General features: G+C 27.8%; 1 protein-coding gene across 6 annotated transcripts in view; it reads left to right on the top strand.

Annotated features, from left to right (window-relative positions):
• The window catches only part of mmd (disintegrin and metalloproteinase domain-containing protein mind-meld), a 258,307-nt gene that overhangs the window by 139,914 nt on the left and 105,454 nt on the right, over positions 1–12,939 (top strand). For 4 of the 6 annotated variants that reach the window (XM_089218714.1, XM_089218712.1, XM_089218708.1 and 1 more), the window contains exon 2: positions 5,032–5,082. The exons of 1 other annotated variant lie outside the window; for it this stretch is intronic. In XM_089218714.1, coding sequence (XP_089074840.1) covers positions 5,032–5,082 — 51 coding nt within the window. The remainder of the gene's footprint in view (positions 1–5,031; positions 5,083–12,939) is intronic. One more of the 6 variants, XM_089218710.1, reaches the window with a different exon arrangement.

Consider the following 12,939-nt stretch of genomic DNA (forward strand, 5'->3'; position numbering starts at 1 on the left):
TACTTTTATAATATGCAAATTAATAATCATAGTTGTTTTTTATATTTATAATAGCATATAATAGTAATACAATGTAACATTTTTAATAAACTTAAGTCTATATGTATATCGAACAATTACCTACAATCAAAGGTTAAATGGAAATTAAATTATGTTTTCATATAAAATTATGGTGAACATTATATATAGCCATTAAATATCTAATTGTATTAAATATTAATAGTTGTTCATAAGTTTTATAATAACTAATTATTATTTTAGTTGTAATATTTAATGATGGGCTTGAAAGTAATTTTTATGTAAACTAAGTAACTAAATATTTTATAGCGTTGTACCGCGAGAATAGTTAATAAGAACATATTGGTTTTTAAACCATACTGTTGAATTCATTATTTAATGTGCAGGTAAGTATAGTAATTTACACTTGTTTATATTTTTATCAAATAAACTACTACGGACATGCTAATAATACATATATATATATATGAAAATATGGTATCCTCATTATATTCTTACCATATTTAATGATCGCACATTTTATTTATATTAAGATTAAGTCAAATCAAAAGTCACCACTTCGATTAGGTATACATAATATTACGTTGTTATTTTGTAATGTAAAATATGTACTTAACACATAATATATTATGCTAAAAATGTGTTTCTTCTTAATTCTTGCAAATTCAACTATTCATTAATGAACATAAATATGTTGACACCGTCCCACATATAAATATACGTGGGACGGTGTCAACACACAATAAACCTTTTAGAATTGTAATTTTTTGATCATTTTTTACTTATTTTATAGAGAAAACCCTATTCCAAGCCATATTGAACTCTAATGTTTGAATCAATTTTAAGTAATACAGAAAAATGTACTCCAAACCACCAAAAAATGCGTGATAGTATATAGACGTTTATTACAAGGAACTTTCTTATAGCGAGAAGCAAAGATTTTTACTAAAAACGCTTCGTTTCTAACATGATGGTTAATAAGTATATAATTAAATTCAATAGATTTTTGTTTTTTGGTCTAATGTTATCCTTGTGTTTAACGGATTAATGAAGCATTAATTCATATTCCAATATATTTTGTTTTCTTCGAACGTCGGGTTTGATATAATAATCCTATATGATTAAAATAAATTATTAACGCCCATGATCAATGATTAAGTTCAATTCATAAGCTACCAGTATTATATTCTGATATTGTTATTTTATACATAATAAATTAATAACCATATAAAAATTAAAAACTTGTTTGATATTAGTATATTTTGTTGTTTTCATTAACGAAATATATTTTCATTTAATATTGTTTTTTATTACTATTGTGTCAAAAAAATGTTTATCAAGCAGTTGAATATTATAGCAATTTATGTTATCATTAAGAAGAAAAAAATACCTTTATAATAAGTATTATATTTGAAATTCGAATGTTAACTTTTTCGTTTGGTAATGGAAAAAAAATAATATAAAGGTAATTCAATTTTATAGTTAAGAGAATATTAAATAACGATATAATACTGCCACGTTCTTCAAAATAGTATCGTCGTAAAATGGTGAAAATCGCATGCATGATGACGTTTCGCGGGAATAAGTAACAATACTAAACCATCTATGATAAAATACACGAAAAAAAATAGAATGTTTGTAGTTAAATTACATTTGACGGCCAGTCAGTGTGACGATATCGGGTGAAAGCCTTTGAATAAACATATTATAGTAGTAGTAGTATATATATTATATAGTAATGAGTTTAAGAAAATAGAAATGTTTTCTCTGCTCAACCTATTTTTTATATGCGAGGACGACGATTAAGCTCGTCTAGAAGCTGAAAAGAATAAAAACGTCCAGATCAAAAAGCAACTTGGCAAAAGAGGGTCAGGGGTTACAGCTTTTTTGGTCTTTTGTACGCGCGTATACAGTTCGTTTCTCCTGCCTTCTTACCCTTCCACCTTACCAGCAAATGGAATCTGCGATTCATTTCAAACGGGGGTGTACCTACGCTCATATATGTCTGTGTAAAAATATAGCTGCAAGTGTGTGTGTCTTAGTGTCTGTGTGTGTGTGCGAGCGTTTGAAAGAAGGGATGGACTTTACGCGTAGCTATATACTACTGAAAGAGAGCGCGATTTGTCTTGGTTGCCACAACATCCTTTTGGCAAGACCAATTTGGAACTGTCTATCCATTTCCGCACAAGCACACACACACACTCACACGTGCATTTGCGAAATTGATGGGAGAGAGAGAGAAGTGGGTCAGTATATAATATAATGTTCTGCCACCACATTCGGTCCTCTTCTAAAGCTTTTGACCTGCCGCCACCGTCGCTGTCATCTATATATAAGTCTAAATCTTTTAGAGCTCGTAAGCCTCGGCCGTATACCAAGACGAAACCCCTTCAACACGTACATCTCGATCCCCAAATTATACGGCGATACAGTACTATAAGGCCTGTGTGTGTGTTGGCCAACTCTGAAATCCAATAAAGGCGCAACAAATAGACAGAAAGATAACAGATTGTTTCCATGCAGGATATACCTAACTGCTTGTGTGAGATGGTGGTGTGTTTTATTTTATTCGTCTTCAAGTTTATTATTATTTCTTTTTTCCATTTAAACGTCAGCGTCCCAACGAAAAGAAACGTTTTCTGATACTTTGTTCTTAAACAAACAACACAATCTTGACCGCATGGTAACAATCTCTAAGTCTTCTCTGACACTTAGGAATGCGAGGATGGTGTTAACCATGGCATTATTAAACAATATTTATTTTAAATGTATAGAATACTTGATTTTGAAGTATTTACAATCCGTATAATAGAAAAATAAAATAAATTAATAGATTGTCTAGCCAATTTGAGACTCAACTACAAATAATTAATGTTTTTAATTTTAGTTGAACAGAGTAACTGGTTAGTGTAATATAATGTATTATAATACCGAGACCCATTTAAAGTAAGGTGTTAAGGACGTTAAGGTACAATAATAAAGTATTTATTGATAAAATTATAGTTTATATTGATAATATTAAAAGTACTGGGATATAGGTAGGTATAAATATAGATACGGAACTGTACATTGTTTATGTGATACAATGGTGAGAAGGGGAAAGGGGGAGGGGGGGGTTAATCAATGAAGTAAAATCGAAAAGAAATTTCGAAAATTATGTTTAATTTTAAGAATTATCGGGTACTTTTAAATTTTTGGAGAATCGAAAGCAACAGATCACAGATTCGAGGATCGCGAAGAATGGAAAATTTTAAAATGGATACTGTTTTTTTAATAAAAATTATTATTGTTTGTATAATTATTTTTCAGCGCTTTAATACAGAAGTTGTAGTTTTGCTTTGAACTTCCCTTGATTTTTATGTGTGAACAACTGAACACCCTCGTATAAATGGTACTTGTATGGGTTGCTTTTGTTTTTGGTACAGTTGTCTGGAAAGTGATCTTCTCGTACTTATCGTGTTTGCTTATAATTAAAGAAGTTTAAAGTGCGTACATAGACCTGACAGTTAGATTAGCTGGTGGAACACTCTTGGATTTATACGGGATTTCCATCGTTGTAGTACTGACTGGCTTGGCTTCATCCACATGGGCAATATTAAATTAATGATCAAAGGCCCCATAAAAATTATCAGCTTCTTGATTTTTAAAACCAGCGTTAAAAGGAATAGGAGAAACAAACTGATCTTCAAACTTATTTTTCGTGTTGTTTATAATAGAGTGATAAGTAGACAAGGTTATTATCAATATCGTAGATAATTTTAATTTATTAATTATCACTGAAGATGAAATATTTATCACGTTTGTTTAAGATGATAACATCAAAAATTTGTAGAATTAGTTTCATCAGCGATAGAGAATTTTTGATTATGATGGCCGAAAACTGACTACACATACCGAACTTTTTCGAGTTCTCATCGAGTGACCTTTCTGGTTATTCTTTGTTTTAACTAGATACCCAAATAATTTCCTTATGCAATATAATATCATAATATCTATATTTTTTATCCTACATATTATATTATGATGCTGGTCGTTGGTTATAAGTTTATAGTTTCCTTTCAATTTTGTTTTTTACAATCGTTTATATTATAGATCAATTATAGTAAAATTATTGTTAAAAAGAGGACCTTAAGCAGGGGATTTTCTGCATTTTAATTTGTAGTGTGAAATAAAACGGCTATGCAATTTATAATTTATTTCACCACTACTCTATTACTATATTATTATTGCACATTGTTACGAATTATGTATTTATGTGACACATTACCATTGTTGTTTAGAACAGGTACCTACTCGTATAATTGTTTGGTCGATTTATTTTAGGCAGGCATTATAATAACTCTGCCAATTAACTACTGAAATTTACGATTTGACAAAAATTCCCGATTGTATTCTTGAAATTTACAGGTTATAATAATGTAATGTATTTACGACGTAGTTACCTACCTATACATGCATTGAGAATGCCACGTTAAAAAAAAAATATATCGCTATTTACAATTTATTTAACGTAGGTGTACAACATTATGAATATTTTATCGTTTTAGAAGAATATTTAATTTATCCGGACCACGCGCGTCTTGCGTCTCACGCTTCTCGATCATAGTTATATATTTTATATATTATGCTTATTGTAGATTTCCTCCGGGCTTAATGGTTTTTTTCCCGTTACACTAATATTTTAAGAATACCCGGGAAACAGGTATTCATAAATTATTCATAAACTATTTCCGAGTAGGTACCTGTATAAATATAAATCCTCGTTTTTGCTCTTTGAATACGGAATAATATTCATGCATGCTGCGAAACGTTAGGACACAATTTCTTTTCTTTTACATTCCCAGGAACTGCGCAAGTGTGTTTGCAAAAATGTACGTACGGAAAAATTCGATAATACCTTTTGTTTCAATGGCATTATTATTACCATTCACTATTGTGATATTCGGTATTATTATATGTACCAGGTATGCCGTATAAATATATTGTGATTAATTCATGGTATATATGTTTCAGAAGCTGACTATACGCTGGACGATTCGTATTGGAATCAGGAGAGTCCCGTCGGTGAGTTTTTCTGAATGATATTACTGCAATTTATTGTTCTATTTTGTTTTTAACGTGGTTAATTTTTTGTCATTCGGTCTTTTTATTGTTTTAATTATTTAAATAGATTGCGAATTTTTATTACGAGAATCATTACAAAAATAATAATAAAAAACAAATTCATACTACGCGTCTCATGTCAGTAATGTATTATATAGTTTTTTTTTTACCCATGCCGACCCATTTACTCCCTGTTGCTAATAATTTATGGATTTAAATTACTCCCCCTCCTCGTCGCTATTAATTTATTTCATTCGTATGTGCACCGTGTACGAACAAACATAACACTCATTTATCTATTCTGTATTGCGGACGATCTATGTGTTAAAAACGTATTAAACACGCAGTAAATTTATTAAAACGGGACAAGTATGACTTGCAATTAGTGGTTTTTGTAGGGTTATTCAACCGACGGCATAATAAATGGATGACATAACGATATTTCTGGTACCCTTCGGAATTAACTAAACTTGGTTACACAACCCCGTTTTTCTAAAAAAATGTTACTATTATATTAAATGGTCGATAGATATATTATTATTATGCTTCCGAAGAGCTAGAAGTTAATGGGAACTAAATTTGATTTTAAACCTTAGGGCCTTAAAATGTTCAGTGTTCTGTAAAATGTAAATGTAATCACCCGCTCACCCTCCGACGTCTGTACCTCACTTTTTTAATATTAATATGTTTAGTATCACGAAATAATTTCCAAGAAATCATATAGCATATATTTTTAGACTAGATATATTCAAGTATATTTATTTGCAAATTCTTCAAATATTATTAAGTCTTAAACTGATTTGTTTATTATTAAGTTAAATTTCGGGAGGTAAATAAAGTTTAACCAAATGATTGTTATTTACCTGTTCTATACTAATTTTAAATCACCTACACATAAGTTGAAAAATAATAACGGCTAAAATGAAAATATCATTTAAACTGCGTGTCGTCATACCATCACCACCTCCACTCCACTTGCTATAACGACGACGATATTATGATGAAATACAAATTTGTCATTTTATTAACGTCACATCAGTTCAGAATTATATAAACAATTATTTATATTTCCAATCGTCCACAATGTAATTAATATTATAATGTTTGAGTTTAAGCTCGAGTTCAAACATTTGTCGACCTATATGGCCGTTATTATTCGGAATTCGAGGGGTAGTTACCACAATGCTAGTACGGCCATCACTAACGGTCTTTGCATTTATTGGAATGAATTAACTATGGGTACGAGAAAATTGTTGACAGTTGTATACGTGCGCCGCGTGTGCTATATAATATTATACTTCTATGATGTGGGTGTGGACCACACGAAACTTTTCACCTGATCAAAACGTAGAGACGTGCGTTGGTTCTGGAATTCGAGACGATTGGGCGTGTGTATACTGATAAGGATTTTGAATCCAAGAAATGACATCAAAAGAAAGATACGCATTTGTAACGAACACTTAATTAAGTTTTCGTGAGATAACAAAAGGTGTAGTATGACTTAATTTAAAGCACTCAGACCTTCGAAAGTTTTCAAAACTAGCAGTGACTGTATTTTGTTACAGAATGTAATTCTGTTTCATTTGACGAAGGTACATTTGGACGAATTAGCAATCTTAACGCGATTTTTCATTAATGGTCTCGAAAACTAAAGGTTTTTTAATTTAAAAAAAATATATATATATTTACAATAATTAAAACCATAAAAAAAAAAAATAATTTAAATGATGCTTTAAATTTTTTATCAAAATACTTCAAAGTTTTTGTTGTTTAAAATAATATATTGAATTTCCAAAAGTAAATGTTTTTTATATATATATTTTAAGCTTTAATTATTTCAGAATGAAATAATGATATTTTAACAATCGATTAAAAATTCTTTAGCTGGGCATTATAATAATTATAATATAAAAATTATAAGAATTAAATAATAATTGCTTTTAATAAAACTATAATAATTCAGACTTAATCAAAATAAATACAATTATTTTATGTGGGCACATTTTTGTCTAAAAATAAGGAGAGTTTAAACTTCGATTCATTTAAAGTGATTTTATTCTTCAAATAAAATGAATTAGCGTGAAACTTTGGTTTTACAATCCTGAGAAGCATAGTAACGGTTTTAATTCATGGTATATGAAAGTATTTTATTGTGCATTAGTTCGCTTAGTACTTGATTATGGGTCATTTGTTTAGTACCCTTGTTAGTTTGGGAAAATTGACTTGTTACTTGTAAGAGAGTGTACAAGTGCACCATGGAACTTTCATTGAATTTTAGCTTTTAGATTGGGTAGACTATAACTTTAACTAAATACTGTAATGAAATTAAATTAAATTTAAGCCTTTGTATTTTATAAAATACGTTAACCTTGTCGAATTTAAATTGAACTTATAAATTTAAAATATTTTGTAGCAGAAACTCAATTTTTACATACTCGTATTCTTAACGGGAGTTAAAATTATTCATATGGCTTATTACTTACTATTTATTATTCGTTATTTTGAATAATAAATAATAATATATGATATATACATATATTTTAATTTATCGTTATTTTCATTGATGACTTGATCATTAATATTCCATAAATATGTAATATTAAAAATATTATATATTTATACTGTTGCGAGTGCATATCATTTTATATTTTTGTAACTTTCATATATTATTGAATTTTTAACTATCTTAAATGATAATCAATATTTATTTTTAGCACTCAGTTTAAAATATAATTTTTTTCCTATAATAAAATGTATTGTTTTAAATTATTTATTCATTAATTGAAACGCTGAACGAAATAATATAAATAATATAAAAGTATACTTCAGCCATGAGAAATGTTAAGATATATTAAGATTTGTTAAGTATCTTTGTGAAGTATTCATTATAATATTGATTATAAAATAATTGTTATATTTTGTATTGTATTAGTATTTTAGATATTCATATATTTTGAATTTGGCAATTATATTGTTCATAAATATCTGGTTTCTTTTTATATTATACACTAAATGTTTTATAATAAATAAGTCAATAAGGTTTGTTTCTTTGTTTAACCACGCTGTACTATATCAAGTTCTTTGTTTGAATAAATTAGGAAAAAATAAGTTGATAAATAAGTGGATCAGTGGATGTCTGTAATACATTGTATACAAAAAACGATTCTGAGTGGAAACGGATTATCAGACTAGGATATGTTATACTGTATTAATTTATTATATTGTTATTTTTTAAAAATTAAAAATTAAAAATGTAGATACCTATAAAATAAATTCCAAATTAAATCAAATAATATTCATTGTGTACCCAACAACTCAGTCATTCATAGTAGGTATATACAATTTATTATAAAGTATTAATGTAAATCATTAACGACATTAGCTATTAATATTAGAATATAAAGTATAGAAAATTAAGTAACCACGAATAATATTTTTAAATTATAACTATAACTAAAATGGTTATTTTTAATTATATAATATGTAATTTCATCCAAATTTGAACTTAAAATAATCATAAAAAAACCATGTTGAATAGTTCAGCTATAAAATTAAACCTTTTATAAATTATTAACAACTGAAGAATTTGAAAATGTTGAATTAAATGAATATCGTCAAAATTATAACTTTAAATAGTTATAAAAAAAAGTACTTAGATATTTTTAATATTTTCAAACTGCTATTATATAAACTTATGGGAATCTTATATTAAATTTGAAGCTTTACCCAACGAATACGATTTTATTGTCATTTATAAAAAACAATTAACTAAAAAGATTGATAATTTCGAATTTCTATAAATAATTTAAGAAGATTTGAAATATTTTGAAAATTTCATCATGTATAGAATTTCCAGTATAAACATTCAGAGAAAATTCCATGTGTCCACAGTAATTTGTTTTAGAGTTACACCAATATCTAATATCGATTTTCTCAAAAAATTATTTTTTGTAAAAATTCTCGTTTTTTCTGAATTTTTTTTTTGGTTTTTCTCGTTGCTTTTGAAAACTATTGAGAATTTCAAAATTTTACCTCCCTAATTCATCAAATAGATTCACTTTCCGACCGGGGAAAAAAACACAACATTGCATGTAAAATCAATACATTCATCGCTCCGCTCAGAATCTATAATGTCCGTAGATTCCCTGATAATCGAACCATGATGTAAAACACCGTTGGAAGTACATAACAAAATAAAATAGTCGCGATATCATCGTTGGTAGCGTGGTGTTTGGTGCATCCTTTGATGTTTCAACAGGGCAGTTACACCTTAGCTATAATGTTAACGCACGCATGGCCGTAGTGTCAGAGAAGTAAAAAAAAAAAGTAGCTGTGTATTGGCAAAGATCTTAGATAGGATTTACAAGTCTGTACGGCGGTGTTTGTAGTTCAGAGTTTTACATAGGGTCGGTAGACCGAAGGGCTCTCGACCCCGCAGACCAGAAAGGATCTGTGTTATAATGAAATTATACCCTCTCGTTCGACCTGACGACAGCCATACACATACACTCGTGACATTTTCAACAATGCACAGGGTGTGCGCAGAGTGTGCACAATAGAGAGTGAGGAAAAAAATGTAGAGGGCATAAAGAAAAACGATACTTAGCCTCCGGACTCGGGTAACACTCGACTTTTAAGACAATGGGCAGCTGAGGGCCACGGAACGAAATTGTATATAACCACCGGAGGGCTCTCTTTTCTATGTCAATTGTCGGGGGAAGAGTACTGGCTGGTTGGTGGGTGACCTATTATTGTTATATATTATTATTGTGGGTCACATCCACACACCGTCATCGCTATACATATATACCACATATCCTGCATTCCAGTGAATGTGGGCGTAAGTTGAGCAGCATGCAGAAGAACTATAGAAGAGAGGCCAACGTTTTCAACGAGTATATTATTATAGTTATAGTCGCGAACGACTCCAATATTTTTGTTGGAATCGAGGAGGGAGAAAAGTCCAAGTAACCCAAAATGATTTATATTAGTGAAACCTATATATTATTGTATTCGATATAACTTACTTTGAAATGTTATTCCAACGAGGCCATGACGTTTCGAACTGGTCAGCCACTAAAAATCAGATGAACTAAAATTCATAACTAATATGATTTTTGCAATGCAGTTTATTATAAGAACGTTTTCTTGCTTAAATTTAATTCTTGCACACATTTAATTAAAACAACTTGTTTTAGACTTGTGCTATCTTCGGATATTATTAATAACTAAAAAATAAACACATACAAAATTATTATTTATCAAATATATAAGAAATACAATAAATTATAAGAATTAGGACTATAAAGTATAAACATTAAACTGCAGTATTATTAGATTTTGTAATAGAAATAGTATTATAAGTATTGATAATTTAACCTTTCATTATTTAAAATAGGTACAAGTAATATTAAAAATCGTGTGGATTTAAAAATATTAATCCGACAGATCAAAAGATTTTTAATAACATTTAATTGTTGATACTATTATTGATGTATAATATAATAATATTTAGTTCTTTGAGATCGGTGTTGGTGTGATTTTTGTTAATTTAAAACTCTAAGATCTACTTCACTGTTAAAATGTATAGGTATAATAGTAGTTATTTTCTAATACGTGTTTGAAATTTTAATCAAGATTGTTTTAGAAATTTTTTTGTGGTTTAAATTTTTTTCTGCTTTATTTTAATAATATTTTATTTTAAAATATCTTTATATGTGCTTATATAAGATGTATTGCAATTACATTGGAGTTTATCTAAAATGTATGTGTAACATTTTTCATAACTTTTGGTGGTTTGGATTTGATCGTTGCGAATTTTCTTGCTTATGTTTTATATGTAATACTATGTAAAAGTATTAAATCAATATATTTAGTAATTACTGTTGACAATACCTATGATATATTATATTTAATAATAATGAAATATAATGAGTATATATGGGAGGTTAGGCGAAATACCTAAAAATGAATACAAAATAATTGGTAGATCTATTTTTTTCTTGTTTAAAATAAAATAAAACCATAACAAAATAATTTTTAGTAATTTAATGTTTTTTTTTAACTTGTATTCACATAAAACAAATGTACTAATTTTATTCATATATATATATATGTATATATATATTTATTATATACATATTTATTCTATAAAAAACAACCATTTTAGCATTACAAATAATAGCCATTATTTACCTCTTAATTACCTATAAAAACAAAATATTTTACACATTAAGTATTTAAAAATATTTTTAAAACCTCGTTATATCTATATGTAACTAAAATTTAAACAAATATCTGTGTTTTGTTTTTCATTAATTGTGTATTCTTAGAAAGTTTTAATGTACCTATTTAGTTAGGTATTATTTTATTTCAATAGCTTCAAGCGCATTAATTAAACATCTACATTTTATCATTTTAAATATAAAAAGTATATTTCTTAAAAATGACATAAGAAACCATAATACATATAACCATATATTAACCTAAACACACAACTGAATATAACATAAACATAACATAACAACAATTGCATACAATTATATTATACTTTTCAGATAGCGTTGAAAATTGTATCTTAAGTTAAACTGATCCCATTGGTTATAGGTTAGACTTATTTCAATTTGAAAATCTTCGCAGAATTATTACGAATTGTGCATACTTATTAAGTAAATAAATACTATAAATTCAATGACAAAATTATTATGTTTTTGAGACTTAAATAATTATATTAATTTTTTTTATACCATAGATAATTTATTTGTTTTAAGAAAAACTTATACAAAAATCAAAGCTAGAAGAGATTATTGGTTGAAAACAGAGTATGAAATTAATGTGGTTATAGTTCGTATGAAAAAAAGGAAAACTTTCGATGAAATCAGAATAATTTTTTGAACCTCAAATACAGCTGCTTATATTATTAATGTGTTAAACTTGTGGTTTGAAAGGAAAATATTTATGTTTAAGAAAAGTTTTTCGATAAATATTTTGAGATTAACGAGTTTTAAATACTGAATTTGGCACGCCGACCAATGTATCAATACAATAACACTATGAAATAATATCACTCGATATTATTATTACTATATACTTCTCTTTATTCATAACATCAGCATATATTTATAAATTATATCGTATTTTGAATTTGGTGCGTATGCCCGCTTAATTAATTATTAAGCATATATATAAGTTAATATAGTCAGTAAATATAATAATGAATACCATCTATGAATATTATAATTAAGATAAATTCAAACAATATAATTAGATTATAGGATTTAATTTTAATCTATATACATACTTTACTCAAAATACTTTTTGAATTATCAGTGTGACTTCTTTAAGGTAAAAATCGAAATTATAATTTTATATTTCCCTCATGATTTTATAATATAAAATCAATTACTTCGATATCGATGGAGTAAAATATTACGTGCCATTCTGGTGGATATAATCTTTTTTCGTTTCTAAGGGTTAGAAAATTAACGATAAAAAAACCTATTAGAAACCGGATGTTGAGCCTTCTTAGAAATAGCATGGTGGGTCGTGGTAATTAATTTGAAAGTAATAATAAATCATTGCATTCATAACACGTTTTTGAGCTTCTAACAGAGTTCGACTCACTGACGTTTCTTTGTAGTTTTTTGACAGTAGTCTACTAGTCTGTATTTTTCCTTGCTCTTGCAAAAACTGTATTGAGTGATAATAGAAAATCTTCTCTTCCGTAATATCACTTGCCAACTAGATTAGATTTTTTAACTTTAGACATCACATGCAAACTTTTCGAGTAGAAATGGCTGCGTAAAAAAATGTTTATGG

The sequence above is a fragment of the Diuraphis noxia genome, unplaced genomic scaffold (assembly GCF_037042655.1).
Source record: "Diuraphis noxia isolate RWA-SAM2 unplaced genomic scaffold, SU_Dnox_SAM2 contig0002, whole genome shotgun sequence".
In the NCBI taxonomy this organism is placed as follows: Eukaryota; Metazoa; Arthropoda; class Insecta; order Hemiptera; family Aphididae; genus Diuraphis; species Diuraphis noxia.